General features: G+C 36.6%; 1 protein-coding gene across 22 annotated transcripts in view; it reads right to left on the bottom strand.

Moving 5' to 3' along the window:
• Positions 1 to 23,881, bottom strand: part of ZNF385B (zinc finger protein 385B) — a 388,911-nt gene that overhangs the window by 82,139 nt on the left and 282,891 nt on the right. For 16 of the 22 annotated variants that reach the window (XM_077883220.1, XM_077883200.1, XM_077883204.1 and 13 more), the window contains one exon: positions 15,703 to 15,845. The exons of 1 other annotated variant lie outside the window; for it this stretch is intronic. In XM_077883220.1, coding sequence (XP_077739346.1) covers positions 15,703 to 15,845 — 143 coding nt within the window. Of the gene's footprint in view, positions 1 to 15,702; positions 15,846 to 18,958; positions 18,982 to 19,010; positions 19,036 to 19,626; positions 19,743 to 19,791; positions 19,862 to 20,339; positions 20,478 to 23,881 lie in introns of those variants that run through there. 5 more of the 22 variants (XM_077883207.1, XM_077883215.1, XM_077883218.1 and 2 more) reach the window with 5 other exon arrangements.

Below are 23,881 nucleotides of genomic sequence, written 5' to 3'. Positions count from 1 at the left end.
ATGAGACTTAATTGAAGGTTCCCTCAAGACCCCACTGCATGGACACACACACATGCAATGTTTTGGGTGTTGATGTTCCTATTCAAATAATAGATGAATAAGGTAAAAACATTCAGTTGCATATTATCCATATTCGGGTTAAACAGTGCATTTCGAAATGTCTAATTGGTTAATGTGATGTATTAAGGAAGACCACACCACTCTTAACTCCAATTCCAACTGCTCTTTTCAACATGGGGGAAGAGCAGTAAGGTAATGAGATGAATTATATCTCCTAAGAAAACCCAGTGCTTTTCTTCGTTTGTTTCCATTCTTAAACAAGCAATGTTCAGATGGGACGAGAAACCATTGAGGGGGGGGGTTTCCATCAGGATGTGAAGAGAGTTCTTGAGAACTCTTTGTCTTATCCTTAAGATTTGATGTTCCTATAACTATAATATTTTTTGGTCAATGGATGCCTACAGATACGAAAGATCTGTAACATCTCTGTCAAAGATAAGGTAAAAAATTCTTATGAAATTGTTAAATGTCCTTATAAGAGAACGCAAAAAAAATTAGAAAATTTAAAAAAAAACTGAAAACTATGTGGAATCTTTTAGGAAATTAATAAGACTTTAGTTCTCCGGGATCCCTGGGTGGCTCAGGGGTTTAGCACCGCCTTCAGCCCAGGGCGTGGTCCTGGAGTCCCAGCATCGAGTCCCGAGTCAGGCTCCCTGCATGGAGCCTGCTTCTCCCTCTGCCTGTGTCTCTGCCTCTCTCTCTCTCTATGTCTATCATGAATATATAAATTTTTAAAAATCTTTAAAAAAATAATCTAGTTCGTGGAAAAATTACTACCTCCAAAGTGTTTATATTTCTCAATAAGGTATATTCGTATTTCAAAAACAAACAGCCTAAGATATGCATAGATGACAATGAACTGTGTCACCCCCCCAAAAAAAAACTCCCATTAACAAAGCTAGAGTACATGTTTCAAGTCATGGGAACAGGAACTGCACTCACCAAGAGAATCTAAACTAAATAGGTCAGTTGTTTCCTGTGTTATTTAGTAGTGTGTCTTCTCAGGGTGAAATAGAAGAAATAAATTATCTCAGGAATATGGACTGAAGAATAGTTTTTCTTTTCTTTTTTAAAATATTTTATTTTTTTGACACAGAGAGAGTGTGTGTGCACAGCAGGCAGAGAGAAAGAAGTAAAAGCAGATTCCCAGCTGAGCAGGGAGCCTGATGTGGGGCCCTATCCCAGGACCCTGGGATCATGATCGAGCCAAAGGCAGATGCTTAATGAACAGAGCCACCCAGGCACACCTAAAGAATAATTTTTCAATAAATGTACAAAATACTCAAGAAAATATTCATTTGAGGAGAGATAATGAGAAGCAATTATTCTATAATATATTGGTAGGAGACATCCATCCTGCATTCTGGATGGACTGGCTAATATCTGAGATAGAAGACTGGTACTCGGTTCTTGACCTTTCCTTGTTTTTAAAACATTGACTTAAAAACAGCCCCCCCAAACTTTGTCTCCAAGATTAAATTTCCAGAACATAAAATTCAGTGCCAAAAGTAAGTCTGAGAAATAACTTAAAAAAAAAAAAAAAAAAAGAATTCTTTATACTTTAGGAGAAAAAAAAAAAGTGCCATACTAAGTCACCAAAGACCACTTGCTGACACTGACAGATGTAGCTTTAAAAGTTATTGGTGCTGTCTCCAAATAGAAGTAAGTAAGAATGTGTTTGCCTGTGTTCTCTGGTAAACAGGTAAAAAAAAAGAAAAAAAAAGTTACAAAGGTGATTAGGGAAGCAATGAGCTTTCTTGATTTAAAAATCAATATGCCTCCCAAACAGCCAAATGCATTAACTGACATCCTCTCAAAACCATTCTGTCAAAGCTAAGTTTGAAAGGCTGTTCGGTAAGTAATCAGATATGTCCTGATGGTGAAGCAGAATAGGTCCGTGACACAAATTAAAAAGGTATAAGATGAGAAGAAAACCCTATAAGGCAGGAGGAGGTGCAAACGAGGAAACCCACACCCTGTTTGGATGTATTCTTTATTCTGCAAAGCAAAGTGGAAATGAAATGTTTTTTTCCCCAAATGCAGGACAACACATTTCTTGCCCTCGCACTTCGAAGAATCCTGACAGCTGAGGACTGACAAGGCTCAAGGCAAGGGAACAAATGTGCAGTGCTCCAATCCTGAGCATCTGGGGCTCTTACTCTCCATGCCATACTCTCATCACCCAGGGGTAAAATGGCAGAGATCATCTACGTTTTCAAACCAGTTTTTAAATTTGTTTTAGTTGGAGGTCCAGAACCCCACCACCCCCCAAATGGAATCCTAACTGGAAATTCTGTACAATAAACACTACAAACAGTGCTGGTGACAATGGGTAGGCCAGGCCCCATTTCCACCAGCCTGATTCTAGTCCAACTCCCTTGCTTGAAAATGAGAAAAGATTTGGAGAATTTTAGTGACTTGCTCTAATCTCTTTAGCTAAGACCAGGACCCAGATCACTTGCTATAGTTGTCAGCTTTGCAAATAAAAGTATAAGATGCCCAGTTAAAGTTGAATTTCAGATAAACAACAAGCCATTTTTTAAGTAGAAATATGTGCCAAAAATTGTATAGGATATTCTCCTACTAAAAATAATTTGCTGTTTATCTGAAATTTAACCAGGCATCCTATATTTTACCTGTCCCTATTTCCTTGTTATTGTTGTTTTAAAATTAATTGATTTAAGTAATCTCTATACCCAATATGGGGCTCAAAATCATAAGCCTGGATCAGGAGATGCATACTCTTCCAACTAAGCCAGCCAGGCACCCTTCTGTCCCTGTTTCGTGATTCCCACCCAAGGATGTCGTAACTACATCAATGTTGATTTTACTAGTCCTTCTTCTTGCAAGCTTATTTTGTCACACATAACATTTTAGGGTTCTTCATTAGGAAAGTGGTACCTGAATGGTTTTGTGGACAAGTGATGTCAAAAATATTTTACATCATATAATTATCTTATTGCCTTTCTGTATGGATGTATATGTGTATTCATATTAACTCTTTTCACAAAAAAAAAAAAAAAAAAGGTTTTTGGTTTGACCTTGCATTTATATTATACAAAATATACCATACTTGTGAAGTGAAATAAAGAGCTTCAAGATTGTGCCTTAACTCTGTTCTCTGCAGTGATAATTGCTGTATTGAATAAGGCTCTGTTCATGGTACAGCTTGACATTTAGCATTTAGCTATTTGATTTATAATTATTTTTAAGTGATTGCAAGGAGGCTACAGTTCAAACTTACAGTAGTCCAAATTGAACTCTTTCTTTTCTTCTGGATTTGTAAGGACACGTAGTCACGGATAGGTAAAACTATTTATCCACTAAATTTGTTTCAAATATACACAAAGCCCTTTCTGTCTCTATATATTCTAAATAAAGCAACTTATAGAAGAGAAAAATGAATACAGCCAATGAAATCACATTAAAATGTATCTAGCTTGCTTATATTTTGGCCATGGATATCACATCAAGACTCCCTACTCAAGCAATGGAGAAAGACCTACATGTACCACCGAGTGCAGCGTCAGGAAATACAGAATCACTCAGGAACATTCATGAAAAGTTTTAATGTTATGAAGCAAAAACCATTTGCATCTATCTAACTACTCCTTACGAAGATTTTCAGAAACGTCCCTAAGTTTTTCGTTTCCCATTCTGAACTTCAACCTATCAACATGCTTGGCACCTTCAAAGTCTTTGTAACACCCATTTGAAATTTTTATTCACACTTTCTGTCTCCCCCAACCTTTAACACTTTTACTAAAATTGGGCAAATACCTATATCTAACAACACAAGAAATTCAGATGTCATTTTATTGAAAAGATTTTGTATAATTAGTCAGGAGTCACCAAATGTCTGCCTCACAACAGACAATATCACAGTAACACTTGCTGGCAGTCATCCAGCCACTGCCGTGCAACTGGCCTCCTGAAGCTGGGGTTAAAAGCTGGCCTCTGGAAATCAATCATGCTCTCGGCACAGAAGAATATTTCAGTGATATGAAAGCTGAAATGGAGACTATAATCTTTTGTGATTACCCTTGAGGCCGAAGCAAACGCAGAAAGGAAAGTCCATGAATTGCTGATAATTTCCTGTGATGACCGATTCCCAGGAAATTCTGATATGACTCTTGCTCTGTAACAAAATGATGCTTCCCCAGAACTGTAACTTCAAAGAACTCCACCTCTGGATGTCACAATGCTTCTTCAGAAGCTACTCACCCATTAACGGGGCCAGGCCGGTGAGGCAGCAGCTCTCCCTCTGAAGACAATGGAATGTCTGATTGCACAGGAGTGATGAGCTATGTGCTACAGGCTGTTTTTCTAGAGTTCTTTTTTAAAGGAATCGGTTGAAAATATATTTGTTTTAGACCTTTCTTTCTCCTCATATAAGTTTAAATTTGATGTGTTTCTCAGCTGTTCCTAATAATTATGTAGCTGTGATTATCTTGGTTTATATCATTTTTAAAGTTTTATTTGGTCGGCTATTTGCTTTCTGAGAAAAAGTAGTTTACAGACATGTGCATACTGTTAATGTCTATTCAATATTTTGGGATAGAATATAAAACCACTCATCTCTTTTGGTTGAGTATTAAACCTACAGTTAGATGTCACTGCTCAGAACACAGGTTAAGTGGGTCCTTCTTATATGATTGGCAATAGAAATTCAGGAAAAAAGGAGGAGGCAGGGTAAATGGAGGTCTCTAACAGTCAAAAGTCCAAAGAATTTTTAGAATAAATTTCCATTATCAATACACGAAGGATAATTTAATATGTTGGCTTCTATGACTGGGTTTAAAATCTTTTTAAAATTGTTATGTTAACCACTGCTAGTTTAATAAATAATGTGAGAATAAAGGTTCTATGTTTGGAAGTCAACTGTATGCTATTTTATTTTTTAAAGATTTTATTTGTTTGAGAGGGAGAGAGTACACGAGAACAAGCAAGGGGAGAGAGAAAGGGAGAAACAGACTCGCCACTGAGCACAGACCGGGGCTCTACCTCAGGCTCCTGGGATCATGACCTGAGCTGAAGATAGACAGGTAACTGATTGAGCCACCAAGGCGCCCCAAAGTCAGCTGTAGTTTAAAAGTATAACAGAAAACGTTAGGAGTCAACGACAATATGTCCCAAGTGCACAGCTCTCAGGTTCAAAATACCTTTATCCATAGCCTTTTAAAATCTAATTATTATTGAAGATAAACAGGCAAAATGGAATACAACCAAACTGGTGTGGTTATTCCCCACCTCTGCTCTATACCCTCTCCCCAGCCCTGCTCCAAATTCAGTTGTAGCCTCTCTTCATTGCTTTTAGAAAGTCAGGTGATTCTGTTCTTTAAGTAGGCTCCAGTACTATGCCATTCAGCTAACTTAAAGTGAGTACCTACTTAGTAGCAGGCAGAGCTACTTTAAATTGAGTATAAATGTCTTAAACTCAAGAACTGGCTCTTAGTCATGTATCTGCCTTAATTAGGATTGCTCTAATGCAAAAAAGCAGCCATTGGTTTATTTAAGGTAATTGGTTAGGAAAGATGAGATGAAGGGACTAGACATATTAATAAGAATATTAATATTATTTGTAAGAATAGAGCTTTGCTATTTTAAGAGTCCTTTCATAAACAAGATCTCATTTGATATTCATGGGAATTTTGCATTGTTCAAAATAACAATACGGTGATATGCTGGTGTGCCTGGTTGGCTCAGCCCATAGGGTTTGAGACTCTTAATCTAGGGGTTTGTGAGTCCTAGCCCCAGGTTGAGTGCAGACTTCAAAATAAAATCTTTAAAGAAATAATTTGGCGATATGTTATATAGTTATGATTTTTTCACACTCTCACTAAATTTCAGAGGTTTTCTAAATATTCAGTGATATCCTCAATCCTCCATAAAACATATGAAGCCCAAATTTTCATGATATAATGATAAATATTAAGAACATATTATCACCTCTAGTTGTAAAATGAGGAAAAGTAGAACTAAGGGACTTTCTTTAGATCAAAGAAAATGAATCCCAGATACCGGTGCTCTGGATCCCAGGCCAATGAAGTAGATCACTCTCCCCTCTTCCCTCCTCCACTTTGACTCCTGCTTCTCCAGGTGGCATGAAGCAGCGTCGAAGCTGGGTAGGATTGTTAGAAGCTTACTTTGGAACAAGGCACGCAGAATTATTTCTCTGAGATCAGAGAGAATGTTCCAAGTGGCTTTGGGGAGGAGGTGGGATAGGACAGACGAATGAATGACTAGGTGAATGGCACCACCTCTTTAAAAGGTAAATACTTCAAAAGTTGAAAATTAAGTATATATCAGATGATAGTGGCTTGTTACTAATCACTTCAGCATCTAATAGCTTCAGCTCATTTTTGGGAAATCAAAGTTTTGTGGGTTTGATAATATTGTGACACTGAATCAACTTACATATTATGGATGTTTGGTGTCTACATAAAAAAAGTAAGACCCAGAAATAAGACCCAGACATATATTTTTAAATATTGGAGAATTTATGTACACCTCTGATTATTGTAAATCGTAAACCTGTGAAAGAGATCAGCTATATTTCCTACTCCAACACTCAGATCTTTATTTGGTTGCAGAAACTTCACAATAAGAAAAAAAAGTATGACACTGACAAGACAAATCTATCTTCTAAATAGAATACACCACAGGGGTGCCAGCTGGCTCAGTTAGTGGAATGTGTGGCTCGTGATCTTGGGGTTGTGGGTTGGAACCCCACATTGTGGAGAGATTACTTAAAAATAAAATGGTAAAAAAATTTAATTAAAAAATAAATAGAATACACTGCAAAAGAGTCCTTCAATCTGACTTTAGGAGCCACAAGGATTTATTGGGCATTTAAAAAAATACATCCAAAAAAATTAAAAATAAAAAAAATTTAAAAATGCATCCTACTTGAATAACCTGTTAGATATACACACATTTAAATTCAAGATATGTTAGGGTGGAGACCAGCTCTTGTTTGTCAGATATTTAGCTTTTTTCCCTTTCAGTGGCAGAGCTGTCTACTGGAAGAAATGTGAAGACTGCTTTATATTCTTCAATCTTCCATTTTTGCAAAAAAGGGTGCAACAATGACACATATAGCCTATTTTCATATGTGGGTGTGTTAAAAGAATTAATTGTAGAATGTCTTTAAAATATGCTAAATCCTTCTGATACTAGAATTCCATGAAAATAAGGTGTTGTACATGTGATTTAAGTTTTTCCCATCTTATTTCAGGCATCAGAACATAAAAAGGAAGGTAAAAAAAACCTAAATTGACAGCTAGATCTGTGAAAAAAGTATTTTTCCAAGATTCCTACATGGTTCCGCAAAGATGTTGAAACTTCACAGATTGCTCAATAGCACTCCAATTCTTCTTTAGCACCCTCAATGACAATTCTAAAAGTAAAGGGATTGGAATATTCCAAAACATGTTTTTCCTTCCCCAAAAGAGATTTGAGACCTAATTCTGAATACAAGAATCTAGAGGGAGGGGGGGAAAAACAGTCTGTGCCATTGGATGGATTCCCAAATTTTTGATAAAAGTTTCTCAGAAAACACCACCATCAATTAATGTTTATAAAGCAACCAATTTAGAACTAACTTTTTGGGCTGGAGGGAATGTTTTGCATGATAATATTTTGCTACTTTTTATATCTATTAAGCTCCCTTACTTGACCACTGGCATATGAAGACTTGGTCATTGAAAGAAGTTAACAACAGGTTGTTGTTGGTTTCTTCTTCTTTTAATTAACTAGAGATTTGTTAAGAATCAGATAAATTATTTTAAGAAGATGGCCTGACATAGGCACTTTTTCCAAGTTGACTCTACTCTTGAAAAATGCTGACCTGGGACAGCGCCAAGACTGAAGACCTGTCTTGCCAGAAAATCTGATGTGTCCTCCAAGTACACATAATCCTTGAAACTCTAGCACTGAAGGTGAGGCTCCAGAGCCATGTGAGGTTGAGACTAGGATAATGAAAGAGACATACAAGAGGACATAGCGTGTGGGACTACAGATGTCTCTTTTCACAGGCTTCTGAACTTGTGTTTCCTTACTGCATAAGGGCCCATCAAGTCTTAGTTCGATGTTTCTTGGCAGCTTCATCAACTGAATTGACCATTGACTATAAACAGTATCCTCTATTATGTTATGGTGAATTATACAAGAGGAGGAAGTAATGTCAGACAGTAAGCAGTTTCTGTCTTATTCACTATAACCCTTTCTTAGCACAATGATTGGCATGTGTAGACATTCAGTAAGTGATTATGAATGAATGCCTTTTCCTAGATGCCCTGCACAAATAATTTATTTAGGGAGAGGGAAGGCATATGATCACACATTATATAAATATTCATGCATGCATACATACATACCATATAAATAATATCTACATATTCGAAAGGTATTCCAACAGTTTGTAGAGAAAAGAGATCTGAGCATAAAGTCTGTAATAGGTGAATCTTGAGACTTTTGAGTAAGGCAAAGGACATGACTTACATTTTAAAAAGATAGGTTTGTAGTTTGAAGAGAAGAGGGAGACAATAGGACAGATGGTCACTATGTAGGGTTCTTTTTCCTTCCAGGTCATGTTTACATAATTTCTCTCTGTCATACTGAGTAGGGATATAAAAAATTTCAGGCAGGAATCTATGCTTAAATATTTGTACAAAATCTTCATTAGTTTTATACTACATTTCAAAGCCTTCCCATACATACTTTTTTTTTTCTAATGATCTAGGGGGTTGCTATTGACTTTTTAAAGTCCAATAACAGGCCATCATCTTCCCTCCAAGTGAATTTCAGTAACCATGGAAAATTTCAACTTGGCCTATCTTATTATGCATTTATTTAGGACACACGGAAGACTAGGATCCTTCATTATGTTTTAAGCATATCATGAAAATAAAAATTCAACCCTATTCTCTTATTTATTTATTTAAAGATTTTATTTATTTATTCATGAGAGGCACAGAGAGAGACAGAGGCAGAGACACAGGCAGAGGGAGAAGCAGGCTCCATGCAGGGAACCTGACATGGGACTCTATCCCGGGTCTCCAGGATCAGGCCCTGGGCTAAAGGTGGCACTAGACCGCTGAGCCACCGGGCTGCTCTTTTTTTTTATTCTCTTTTATTTATATCTATTTTATCTCTATTTTGCTTTTTCAAATTTGGATAAATATATCATTAGTATGTTCAAGTAACTGAACATACTAATATCCTAAGAAATAGGGAATACATAACTTTTTAATGACAACTAAGCATTATAAGAGTAAAAAAGAAGCCTCAAATGGCAAAAAAATCACAATTGGTTGCATTAGCAGAGGTAAAGTATTTAATTTAAATTAAATTAAAGAAAAAATCAAATAGAAGAGGAGTATGTATCCAAATGCTTAAAGACTTCATTAGGTAATGAAGATATTAAAAATAGATTAAAAAGTTAAATGTTTTGGCTCACTTCAGGTTTCCTTATAGTACCCCCTCATGAGAAACATGGCATGAATTAATAGCAAAGTAAATATGATTTTGATCCCCAATTTCTTTATTTTGTACTTCCTTGATAAATATATCATTTCTAGTTCAAGAAAGAAAAATTTTAAATATTCATTGATAGTGCCAAACAATAAATAACCCGGAATCTCAAATTGTTTAGAATGATAAATAGTAGTCATACAGATCATTTCACAGATTGTCATGGATGATTCAAAGAGTCATGCAGTGATTTGGGATTTTATACTTAGAAATAATTTTTATTCTGTTCCACATATTTGTTCATGTGTCAGGAAAATTAATTTCAAGGTATATAGTAAAAATCAGATTATTTTTCACAAAAATAAGATTGCTGAGCCTCTTGCAATAAAACAGCAGTGATCTCTACTGGACTTGTGCCTTCCTGGAGCAACTGCAAAAACAAGGCAGGACTCAAAAAGACATCTGAAAGAGTAGGCATGGAAAGTACCTCCCATTGGCAGAGAGACTGACAGGTGACTGTGGTTTCAAGGTGGCTCTGGATCATATCTACAGCTCTGGAGAGTAACACAAATAATGCGTGTACCCCACATGTGGCTATTAAAAAGAAATACTTGATATATTTGTCATCATATACAATATATAGCTTGGATATGTATGTCTTAGTCTGTTCAGGCTAAATACCACAGACTGGGTGGGTTAAACAGTAGAAATAGATTTTATCACAATTGTGGAAGCTAAGATCAGGGTCCCAGTATCATCAGGTTCTGGTGAGAGCTCTCTTCATGGCTGGCGGATGGCTGCTTTCTCACTACGTCCTCACATGATGGAGAGATGAAAAGCTTTCTGTGGTCTCTTCTTATAAAGTACACTAATGCCATTAGGAGGGCCTCACACTCATGACCTCATCTAACCCTAAATACCTCTCAAAGACCCCATCTCTATATACCATCTGCAGATGTTAGGGCTTCAAACATGAATTTGGGGAAGAGGACATGAACATTCACTCCATAAGAGTATGTGTGGGTATAACTTCTAAATGGACTTATTTTGTCATATTAAGTTGATACTATCCATCCTGCTCAGTATGCAACTTATTTCAGTTCTGAAGCCGTCTCTTCTTACAGTTAATTAAGCACCAGACATTACCCTGGTTGTTAAACACCAAATATTAAACACCAAGTATTATCTGGATTGAATGACGATAAAAATTGGATCCATAGTAAAGGAAATGAGAAATTTTAACTCTAATAGAAATAATTGCCTATATCTCGGTAGCTACCAAAACATTATATACAGTAATTAAAGGATGACCACGAGGCACTTGGAAGATTTAAATAAAGTGAAAAATAAAATAGTTAAAATAGCTGTACTGGGATACAAAACAACATTCTTTCTGGCTTTTAACACTATAAAGTTCAGTAACTATTGTCACTTTGCCTATATTTCATGGTTTTCATTATCTTGCCTTTTCCAGTCTTTTTATTCATTTTCTTAATAAGTTTCTTGGGCACTACGGTATTTTTGTTTTGTTTATTTTGTTTTTCTTCTTCCTCAAACCCAGTATTCTTCAGTGCATATGTTTTCAATAAAATCCAGTAATGAATAACTCTCCCTTTAGACTGACTGCACTTAAGAATAGGACCTAGGACAAGAAATGAAGTAGGCACTTGCAAAACTTCCACACCATCCACACAGAGAAAGCCAGAACTACAGCCACAGATAAGTTTGTAACTAAGTATTACCTTCAAATTAAAAAAAGATGCCAGTTCTCAGGAAAATAAAAATAAAAGTAAACACCTAGACTTATCTCCTCATGCTTAGAAAGGGCTCAAAGACTTGTATTTCCTTTGCTGGGTGGAGAAACATATACATTGAAAAGCAAAGAACTGGGGCCGTTTCCTACCTCCTTTTCTCCTTCCCTTCAGAAAAGTTTTATTGAACTCCTGTGCCCGATGCCAGGCAGATGAAGATGAACAAGCTACAAGCCCTGTTATCAAGGACCTGGCATTCTAGTGAGTACAGATAATCAGATAACCAGATTATGGTGTGACGACTGCTATAATGGAGGTAATGTGGGGGGTGGGGGTTACTTTGGAAAATACAGAGGATGGGCACTTAATTCAGACTCAAAGATCACAGAACACTTCCCGTGTGGGAGGTGATACCTAAGTTGGGCCATGAACGACAAATAGTGGAAGGTGGGGTGAAGCCTTAGTGGATAGCCAGGCAAAGAAGCCTATTAGGCTTTTTTTTTTTTTTTTTTTTTTTTTTTTTTGGCCTATTCGGCTTTAGATACAAAGGTTGAGATCTTTAAAATTTTGTGTTTTGGTTTGCAGAGTCTTTTACCTGAAAGTGGCTCGAAACAGCCCCTCTGTAAAGTACAACTGCTGAAGGGCAGAGTTAACATCACCATTCTCCAGACATGCATCCTTGACATATAGCCCATCATAAATTATGAGTGATCCAAACTCCATCTTCCCTAGCATGTCTCTTCATAATTCTGCTTGGACAGTGTCTTGAATTATTTGTTTATTCTTCACATATAAACACTGTGAGAGATTTTGTCAGTTGTGGAGTAGAAGGCAAGACAGCCAGTAAATGAATGCTGTGAGGCGCATCTCTTCACTGTGCACAATTTTGTATAGAAGAGGCACGTATTCTATTTTGGAATAGACCAGAAGCTCATTTCATTCTTGCTATAATTCTCATGTAACCTTATCATACTCCACTATAAAAACAGGAGGAAACCACTACTTCATATGTATTTTTTAAATCCACTTAAAACAGCAAAACTTCCAAACTTCAAAACTTTCAGCTATGGCATCAGAATGTTTCTATTCTTCTGATAATAATTATGAGTTAAAAGATATTTCTTATATTTATGAATACTATTCTTGGTTAAAAATAAAGCAATTATAATGGCATTCACCTACCTTGCTTTTCAAAGAACGAGTGGACTGTTGAATATACTTTTAAAATTTGCTAACAAGAAATTTTAACTTTTTAAAGTATATCCTGCTTTGAAGATATGTTTGTAGAGGTCCAATTTTACACATTCAAAAAATTATTTCCTCTCCCTACTTAATACTTCTGCTGAAAATTGCCTACTATGCTTCCAGAAAAGAGCACAAAAGATTTCTCATTGAGCTTTGTTCACACTGAATGATGTGGGAGGTAATATGGACCAAAAGAGCCAAAGACATGGATGTGCCAGAACAGGAGTTTGTAAATCAGTAGATTTTTTTTTTAATTTTTATTTATTTATGATAGTCACAGAGAGAGAGGCAGAGACACAGGCAGAGGGAGAAGCAGGCTCCATGCACCAGGAGCCCGATGTGGGATTCGATCCCGGGTCTCCAGGATCACGCCCTGAGCCAAAGGCAGGCGCGAAACCGCTGCGCCACCCAGGGATCCCAGTCAGTAGATTTTTTAAAAAGATTTTATTCTTAAGTAATCTCTCCCAATGGGGGTGGGGGGGGGGTGGGAAGCTCACACTTACAAGCCTGAGATCAAGAGTAGTAATGCTCAATGAACTGAGTCAGGGTGCCCCTGAAGTTAGGAGGTTCTAATTCAAGTCTCAGTTCTTCCTTTACTAACACTTTCTCTTCCTCTAGACAATAGGAATTTTAATCAAAGTCTACTAAAATGTTCTAAGGTTTGAGTTCTTTGAGGGATACAAAACATCATAAGTATATAATGATCTAGTATAATTAGTGATATAAAAATGTTTTCCTAGAAAAATGTGGACAATGACTTTTATGAAATTGTCCTAGGAAATCTACTTAGATAAGTTAGACACTAGGATGGAAAAGTCTGCAGGAAAAGGATTAGAGCAACTGAAACTGTAACTCAGTAAAAAAAATCAAAGGTAACCCAATGATCCTAAAAATTCCCTTATTTACTAGATGACAGAGGGTCCCACCTGCAATGACTTAATTTTTAATATACTACCAGAAATGCTCTCTGTCCACGAAATGACTTGGATATAAAATGTATGTAATGTAATGTGATATGATGTGATGTAATATGAGAGTAAAATGAGTATTTCATGTAGTTCTTTGCTATATTCTTAACCTTAGCTAGAAGTATTTTCATTTGAAAATTACAAGTTTATGTAAAAAATTACAAGTTTATGTAAAAAATGAACTTCTATTAGAGTTATTCTTTGGGTTTTCTCAAGTATTTCATAAAGTTAGTTGCTATATGGAACAAACAAACGAAAAGGCAAATTAGTGTGTCTGTCAGTCTACACAACATTAGTAAACCATTGTGAAGCTGTATTTTTACCTAACAAAACCTTATGAAGGCACTCTGCATTTTTTATAGCTCTAAAAACAGAGAGGTATATGTAGGACATTTTGATAGTTGAAAAAAGTAACTTAGCAAAAAGAAAAAGGTAACTTAGAGATCAGTGCTGACCATCTGAGCAGTTGTAGAAAGGCAATTGGGATCAGCTTCCTGTTAGGTACGTTCATAGCAATACTTCTAGACAAGAATGCATACGAGGGTACTTTCCTCTAATGAAGGGAGTACACATGGACACAGGGGCAGGGAATGGTGACTCACATTTTGCTTTGAATGTTCATGTTTCATTTAAATCTTTGAAATAAGTATCCGCGTATTATTTGTGTTTAAAAGAAATGAACTACAGTAAGGAGCCCTTCATGCCTACCCACCTCATCAGGGCTGCTTCCTGACAGTGGCTGGACTTCTGCAGTGGCCACAAATGCTGTCTTCTAAATACACATTAATCAAAATACAAATAGCTAGTATGCGTTTTAAGAAGTATAGCTTAATTCAACTACGTCTGGAATGCATCACCCAAGGTTTGGTAGAGGATACAAGAGGCAAGCCTGAGTTCAAGTTCTCTGAAATGGCATGTCATGTTTTGGGTGGTTACTCCTGATAGATTAATGTGATCAGGGCAGGCATGGTTTCCCTCTCTGAGCTGCTCCACTGCACTAGAAGCAATGTTCACCTGTTTATGCCTTTCTGGTTTTTTTTTTTTTGTTTTTTTTTTTTTGTTTTGTTTTGTTTTTTTAATATACTGTTTGACTTGTCTTTGAAAAGCCCAGAAAAGACAAGAACATTCAACTGTTTATTCGTTAAGTCAAAGCCAGTGCTCCTTAAAAAGTTGGCTGATCCCCTACCCCCTAATTACCTTATAACACTAAGCCATGACAGAAAGCCTGTCAGCAGATTTTATTTACAACCCTTGAGGAAAAACCCTCTGTTTCACTTCATGCAGAAGATAAGTTTGCAAAAGGAAACACTTGGCAGTACTTCAGATGTTCTCTGTCTGGTAGTGTTGATAATGCAATTCTTTTTCTTGATTATGGCAGCTTCTATAATGCTCTATCATTCATGTAGACCATCATGCCCCAACTGACTGCATTTATAGACTAAACAAATAATTCATACAATCACCTGAACTGTTTAACCTTTTCTCTTCCTACAAGCTTAGCATTTGTCTATGGGCAGATTTTATGCTAAATTCTATTGTTGAAAGGTGTCATGCTCCACTTGGCATGCCTACAAAATGTCTTTCATTCGGTTAAACAGTCAGCTGACCTGAATGAAGAACATTGGTAATTATAGGTGATTCACCAATATTTTTCGTATGTTTTAAAGGGAATGCTAAAGTATCACACAGACAATTAATATGTAGATTAAAAATGTTTTTTTTTTTTAAATAAGAGAGTCACATTCACACAGTCCACAACTTCCCAATAAAAATTCTTTTGGTATAAGACCTAAAATATGTCCCAAATAAAAATGTATCCAGGTAGTCAAAGCATATGCTTTCTTTCTCTCCAGTAGTAGGGAAAAAAAATCACAATTCGGAGCTTGGTAGCTCCAAATTGTCTTCGTGAGCATGTGAACAGCACTGCAGAAATAATATGGGTTCTCAAGCCATCGAAGTCTATCAAAATTGCTCGAAGCTACAGGTGAAAAGTCACTTGGGGATATATTTGTAAAATAAATATGCCAGCTATTGTTTGGACTAATTCCCATGGGGGGAGGATTACATTCCATAATACAACTGATCAGTGTAACCAGAAGAAGGTCTAAAATTACACACTTTGGAAACAGACTACATCTGTTGCCTATTCACAACTGTAACGAAAGAGATTGAGGAGGACACAAAATAAAAATACATTTACTCACTGTGTTAAAATTTGGAAAGAGCCCAACAGCAGAACTACTGTCCACTGGAAAAGACATAAATGGTTTGATATCCAGTGACGGCTGCATCATCAGGGTAGGTGTGCGCACAAGAGCAGGAAGTGTAGTAGTGTGGCATGTACTGCCTGCCAAGAACAAAACAAAAACGAATTCAATCTCTTGCTCACATCCATCTCCCTCCCCAACCTACCGTGCAAAAACAGGACTGCTGAGCTGCAACCTGAGAGCAAGAGAGTTATGCTGAAAGTAAGCAAATGGCACAGGAGGAGAAAATACAGTTAAAAGGGGTCTTCTTGCTCATCCTGTCCGACAGTGATGCAGAACACTTGCATTATGGCAAGGGGCAAGGGCCGCTCAGACCCGGCAGAGATACACAGTGCACAGATCCTGCTGGCCGGTGGGCAGAATGAGATCATCCTGTTGTTCAACCATTGTCTCTGACTAGCCAAAAATGTAGGAGAGAGGAGGGGAGGAGCCTCTTGCAGCCAGATGCTCTTTACTATTCAGAGTTATTGAATGGCTGGTAGGCATGTTTTATGCAAATCAGGGATAATTATAGGGTTTTTACAAGGGGGAAAAAACCTTGGACTCCTAGTCACTGCCTGCTCCCGAGAAAATTATGACTCAAACAATTTTATCTCTAAAAAAACCAAACTGAAAGTTGCCCTTACTTTGAGGGAAACAAGTAGTCTAGACATTGGATAGTTAGAGAACTTAAAAGGAGTGATTACTGCCAAAAGGCGTGATTACTGTTCAGGGGGGGCAGGGTATTGGGGGATGGGGAGAAGTTAGGACAGAAACTCAAATACTTGTCTCCAACTTTAATTCTAACGAGCCCTGTATTATTGTCACAACTACCCCTTTTTAACAATTATATTAGCTGTCATCTTTTTAGGAATCTGGGCTAACCCATGTGTGGAGGATCTAAAGCACTCTTCGCCAGCAACAAGCATTCTTTTGTGGCCCTCTGGGAGACAGGCTCTAGGGTGCCTTTAAAAAAAATTTTTTTTTAAATAAAATAACTTTATGGAGATATAATTCACATACCAGACAACTCTCCCACTTAAAGTGCACAATTCAACGGTTTTTAGCATATTCACAGAGTTGTGTGCATCACCACAATCGATTTAGAACATTTTCACAATCCCTAAAAGAAATCCCATACCCATTAGCAGTCTTTCCCCATTTCCTCTCAACACCCCTAGCTCCTGGCAATCACTAATCTATTTTGTTTCTAGGTTTGTCTATTATGGATATTTCTTTTTTTTTTCCCTCATTTTTAAAGATTTCATCTATTTACTTGAGAGACAGAGTACATGCTCCTGCACGAGCATGGGAGGGGCTGAGGGTGAAGCAGAGGGAGAGAGAATCTGAAGCACACTCCGAGGAGCCCGACACAGGGCTCATCTTACTACTGCGAGAATATGACCAAAGCTGAAACCAAGAGTCAAGGGACTGAGTCAACCAGAAGCCCCTAGTATGGATATTTCATTTAAATGAAGTAAAACAATATGAGTTCTTTTGTGATAGGCTTCTTTCACTTGGCATAAAGTTTTTAAGGTTCATCCATGTGGAAGTATGTATGAGAATTTCATTTCTTTTTAAGGCTGAATAATATTCCATTGTAGATGTAACACGTTTTTCTTTATTCATTCATCAGTTGATGGGCATTTGGGTTGTTTCCATGCTTGTGCTATTATGAATAACGCTGCTATGAACATTTGTCATAAGTTTTTGTGTGGAGATATATTTTCAGTTATCTTAGGTACATACCCAAGAGTAGAATTGGGGATTGTTGGGTTATATGGTTAATCATAAATCATATAGTTTAACCTTTTGAGAACTTTCAGGCTGTTTTCCAAAATGGCCTGACCATTTTATAGTACCACAAGCAGTGTATGAGGGTTCCAACTTCTCCCACTGTGACTGTATAGGACCACAAATAATCATAAGCCAAAAATCTCCTACTGACTTCAAGGAGGAATAAACAGTACGGGAAAATACTCCAGCTATTAAAATTTCCTCCAATGTTCTCACACAGCGTTCCAGAATAATTAAAATTTCTATTTCAATGATATATTTTTGATAATGGATTTCCTTAATAAACTCTGCATTATATTTTAAGTCATTCCAGAACATTATTAGTAATAGTGTTTAATGGACTATCATGCCTCATTTACATTGATCCTCAAAATAGAAAAAAAGAAAAAGGCATCTGAAACATTTATCTGTAATGGCAAGTCTTTAGGTCAGCCCCATCCATTAGCGAATATAGAGTAGGACTCAGCAAAAATAGAATCAACCAAAAGTATAGATCAAACAGTAATGGTTATTTCTGATGCCAAAGTAAATACTCTGATCTCAGTCGGGCATTCACATAACTACTCTGTATTTAATTACACATTTTTCTTGTAATTAGGTAATGTTACACTCATGGCTAACTTCAGAGCTTATAGATCTAAGATGATATATTATGTCAGTATTTCAATGTTGCAGAAGCACTTATTAAAATCTTTATTTTAAAAGCTTTGCTTTAAAATCTTAGCTAAATTGAAAAAAAGGATATTTCTTATTTTAGACCGATGGCCTTTTATAATTCACAATCATTATAATTGTCAGAAGTCAAAAGTCTAAAACATATACAGAATTATTCTACTTAAAGTTGCCTGATGAACAAATTATTTTGCCATCATGGGTCCCCCTCCTCTGCCCCCCGCCATAAGCAAAATTCTTTCTCTAAGTCCATGTAGTACAAGATATCGGAGGGCCTGGCAAGAGTCATTTTGTACTAACAAACTCAAATCAAACATAATGCAACATGGAACTTGACAAACAGATTGCTCCATCAACAAAGGTCAGAATGCACAATGATCCCCTTTACCCAATCAAATATCTATGCTAATAAAGACAAGGCTTGAGAACTACTTAGCTGCCACCGTTCATTAGCATAAAAACTTAGCAGCTGTTTACCATTCATTAGCATTTTAATGACAGACAATTTGCCATGTTAAACACAGATTGTTTTAAAGTACTGGTAGATCTCCTGAATAAATATAAACTGCTTTCATCAATTCCCCTCACCTCAACCTTGCTGTTTTCACTTTTAAAACCTGCTTTTTCATATGGCTTTACCTAAACCATTGTTTCAAAGGAAGTTTTTGCAAATGGGAAATCAATGGGGATGAAGTGCTCCCCCTCACCCCCCACAAGTTAGGTTAGGCTTTAATCCTGCTGTCACCTTATTCTAGATTTTGCTGCTGCTCCTGCTGCTGGAAAGCATTTCTCCTCACCTTGGGATGCCCAACAGTTGGTGGGAGATAAAGCAGAAATTTCGCCAGAATACATTGTACCCTGAAAAAAAATGCTTAGTTATCTCTAAAATTTGCTGAGAAAAAAGAAAGGGTTGCAAATATAATGAGCATAAAACATGGTATAAAGTATCTTTTACATTGCTATGTTCATGAGACAGGACTTACCTTTGTCTTTTGTATGAACTATTTGGCAATATTATTAAAGACATCTCCTATATGTAGTTCTATTTCAAAGCATAGGATATAATCTTGTATATATCATAATGAATCAAGTCATGATAGGGCTTCACCTTATTTGGCAATAGAGATTTTCATTCTATTTTTTGAAGGTTTTATTTACTCAGGGAGAAAGCAGGGTGGGGGTGGGGAGAGGGAGAGAGAGAATCTCAAGCATAGTCTCCCAAGTGTGGAGCCAAACTGGGGCTTGATCCCAGGACCGTGAGATCATGACCTGAGCCGAAATCACAAGTCAGATGCTCAACCAACTGAGCCACCCATGTGCCCCAATAAAGATTTTTAAATCACTGAATTTTACTGTGTATATACATCAGACTCTCTGACCTAAAATGAAATATGCACAAGCATGCATGCATACCTAAAAGATCTAATAGTCACTGCTCTCACATGGAAATTCTACATGTTCATACACTTTCCCATAAGAATGCAATTACCCCACTTCCCCAAATTTCATTTTCATTGCAAAATCCAAGTTGTATTCATCTATAACCATGAGACTAATAATACACAAAAGACAACTCACCACCACGATCATAAAACTATTATTCAGCCAACTGCCTCTGTAACATAATAGGTGCTTTATTATGTCACTAGATTATGTCATAATCCATCACAATAAAACCTCATTTGAGGGTTAGGTGACATGTGAAATTACTGCGTTAGTCTTTGACTTTTAGAAATATAACCTTGAAGATTTAGGTGAGAGCTCTGAGGCTTCCTAGTGGTTCTCTATGTAGCATAACACGAGCAAAGAAAACACCTCAGTGTTAGAAGGAGGTAATGCCAAAGTCACAGAAAAACTGTAAGGAGAAGCATTTACAGAATGAAACCAAATCTTTCCTATATTCCATTGAAGTCGTTTTTTCTTATGCCATTATTATGTATGTCTGCCATAGTGAGTACTGAAATAAAAAGCTTAACATAGTATAAAAGGCTATCGGGTGGAGGCAATGCCAATTGCAGAACTCCCAAAGATATCTTTAAAGAAATTAAAATAAGTGGCATTTCAGAGGCTCTACCAAACCCAGTTTTCTCTCTTTTGACTGCTTTCTCAGCTTTGTTGCTTCTTACCCTGAGTAACTTTCCAACTTTCCCTCTTACAGCAACAATCACCAACCAGCATCTCCTCTCCACCCCCCTCATCATTTCCATTCTTTCATCAGTCTGCCATGTGAGGAAAACAAATTTATCAAGAGATCAAGTGTGTCACAAGAAGATGACTATGTGAATAGGAGATGTGACTGATAAAGGGTTTTGTTTCTGAAAAGGCCACCTAATAATAATAACAGAAATAACATTTTTATAGTGCATATTATATGCCTGGCACTACCCGAAGCACATTACATATGTGTGTACATAAGTATACGTACTTGTAAGTATATGTATACCCATATATACTCGCTTATATATAGTAAATCATATATTTCTATCATTTATGCCATTATACATAATAGTGTATTATATATTCATGTATGCATATATTAAAAGAGTATATGCATAAATATGTATAATATATACATAAGTGTTCACCATAACCAAATAAGATACTATCACTAGTCCCATTTTACAGGTGGGTAACTGAGTCACAAAGAAGATAAGCTCAATGACATACATCTTGTACGTGGAAAAGACAATAGTGAAACCAGGAAATTTGACTACTGAATTCTGTTCTTTAATGCTATGCTATGGTCACCAAATTACACACTTGAAAACACTTCATTTATATAGACACATTCTCCAGAGGCAGATAGCATTTTACCATCGAATTAAGATATTTAAAATGTTGGATCTTCTTCAAAGCTGGGAATTAGTTGAAACTTTTAATTGACTCTAATGTAATAAATGTTACTGAAATAACTAAAATACATAAGATTTTTAAAAATACCGTATAAGAGAGCTTCTAGAATATATTTATCTAGAAATAACATTCCCAAATAATAGTATTATTTAATTCCATAAATACTTATGGAGGAGCAGTTGTAAAGGCATAGTGCTGACAGATACAGGGGTTATAAATGGAGTCAGAATTTTACTTTTTAAAAGAGGATAAAATATTAACAATTACTATCATTTAATGAGATTTTACTCTATGTGAGGTATTGCTAAATGACTTGTGTCTCTTATTTTATTAAATTATAATATAATTCTATGAAGTTTGTATTATTACCTATATATTATATGTGAGAAAGGTAAGGCTTAAAGAGATTGAGATTACCTAGTATGTGGTAGGGCGTGGGTCTAAACTCTTGCTTGTCTGGCTCTAAAGCCCGGCCATCACTCCATAAAGTAGGTTATATGTAAAGTTCTTAAGTGAAAAAGATTCTGTCCTCAAATACATTTAGAAAATGCTGGCCTCAACAAAGTTTAAAGTGGTTCTTTTTTTGCAAGACATCCTGGAGCTTATAATATACTAATGGGCACTGTGAATGTCTAGGCAGATATAATTTCTGCTTTCCATTTCTTGAGCATGAAACAATCCTCTTTCTCTTTCTTTCATTCTTTTTTCTTTTCTTCTTTCTTTCTTCTTTCTTTCTTTCTCTCTTCTCTTTTCTTTCTTTCTTTCTTTCTTTCTTTCTTTCTTTCTTTCTTTCTTTCTTTCTTTCTTCTTTCTCTTTCTTTCTCTACAGAGCTTCTGGAATGATTATAATGCTTGGCATGTCCTTTAGGCAATGCTCTTCTACAGAAGTGAAATGTACCAATTCAGGAGAAAGTTGATGACTTTCAGGTCTACCACTTTCTTGTGCAAACTTGTGATGAAAGATAGTTGGAAGAAAGGGACAAGGGGCCCCTGCCCTAAGAGGAAACCACCCTTAAAGGATTTTACATCACCCTAGAAGAAGCCCTCCACCCCTTCCCATGTGATAGATAGAGGACTACAACCTGATTGGATGACAGGTGCATGCATGCTTAATCAGATTAAAACAGCCTACCAACAAGCCCATAAAAAACCCTAGACTTAAAAACTCCTGTGGCCCTCTTGAGTCCCTTCCCTCTTGGGGAGCTTTGTACTTATCACTTTGCTATCATTCAGGAAACTTGGCTTTACTGCCCATCCCTCTGTCTGGTTTACCTCTTCATTCTTGGAAGAGGCATGACCAAGAACAGTGGGGCACTGAAGGAGAAAGAAATCCTGTGACACGTGGACAAGTAATTCTATTTCTTTATTCCGCTATATTCTTTTTTATACACTGGGGAAAATAAGAGTAGCTACAGCATAGGACTCATAGGAGTACTAATTCAGATTTTTCCATACAAAATGCTTAATCCTATGCTGACACACAGCAAGTATTCAATAAGCTTTGGTTACTGTGTTATGAACCGTTCCTACTCTTCTCACACTATGCCATATCCCAGGAAAGCATAAATACTTAAATTCATTAATAGTAAAAGGTAGGATATGTAAGAGATCATAAATTATCAACAAAATGTTAAAGAGTTTCATGAAAGAAATTACATCTGGTTAGGAGTTAGGTTCATAAATGTTTTCATAGATGAATTATCTCTTAAGATAAGCCTTGAGGAATGATTGGTATTTTGAGAGGTGGATATGGGATAATAGCGGGGGGAAAGGCATAAGCAAAAAACATGGAGAAAATTGAATGTATTAAAATGAAAATTCTTAAGGATTCAAGGTATTCTTAGCATATCTGGTTAAGAACGTAAAACAAGAAAGAAAAAAGCAGAACCTTGGAGTAAGCAAAGATTAATGACCTTGGAGTAGGCAAAGATTTCTTTTTTCTAAAGATTTATTTATTCATTCTAGAGAGAGAAAGAGCACTTGTGTGTGCACTAGCAGGAGGTGGGGTGGGGCAGGGCAGCATGGGGACAGCAGGAGAGAATCCCTAGTGGGCTCCCCACTGAGTGTGGAGCCCCAAGTGGGGCTCAATCCCATGACCCATGAAATCATGCTCTAAGCCAAAATCAACAGCTGCTCAGCCTCCTGAACCACCTAGGCACCCAGCAAGGATTTCTTAAATAGGAAACAAAAGATATTAATCATAGGGGCACCTGCGTGGCCTAGTCAGTTAAGCATCTCATTCTTGATTTCAGCTCAGGTCATGATATCAAAGTAGTGAAATGGAGCCAGGCCTTGGGCTATGTGCTCAGCAGGGAGTCTGCTGGAGATTCTCTCTCTTCCTCTGCCACTCCCTCAAATAAATAAATAAATCTTGAAAAAAAGATGTCAATCATAAGAGAAAAAAAATTGACAATATACTCTATGAAGAATAAAGCTGTGGGACTGATACATTAAGGAAATGAAAAGGCAATCCATAGTGGGAGATAATAATAAAACATGTATTTGGACAAGGACTTTAATCTAGAATACTGAACTCCTAAAGATCGATGAGAAAATGAAAACACGATAGAAAAAAATGAGTAGATTAATCACTTCATGAAAATATATACAAAGATGGCCAGTAAACATGAAGAAATACTTAACTTCATTAGTCATTAGGGAAATGCAAATTCTGCAATGAGCTATCACTATATACCCATAAGAATGGCTACAATGAAGAAAGATAGAGATTATCTAGTGTTGATGAGGATATGGAGCAACTAAAAAAAAAAAGGATATGGAGCAACTATAACTTTTTTTTTTCACTTTTTATTTA

This window comes from Canis aureus, chromosome 34, assembly GCF_053574225.1.
Source record: "Canis aureus isolate CA01 chromosome 34, VMU_Caureus_v.1.0, whole genome shotgun sequence".
Taxonomy (NCBI): domain Eukaryota; kingdom Metazoa; phylum Chordata; class Mammalia; order Carnivora; family Canidae; genus Canis; species Canis aureus.
This window is presented reverse-complemented; position numbering and strand designations above follow the sequence as displayed.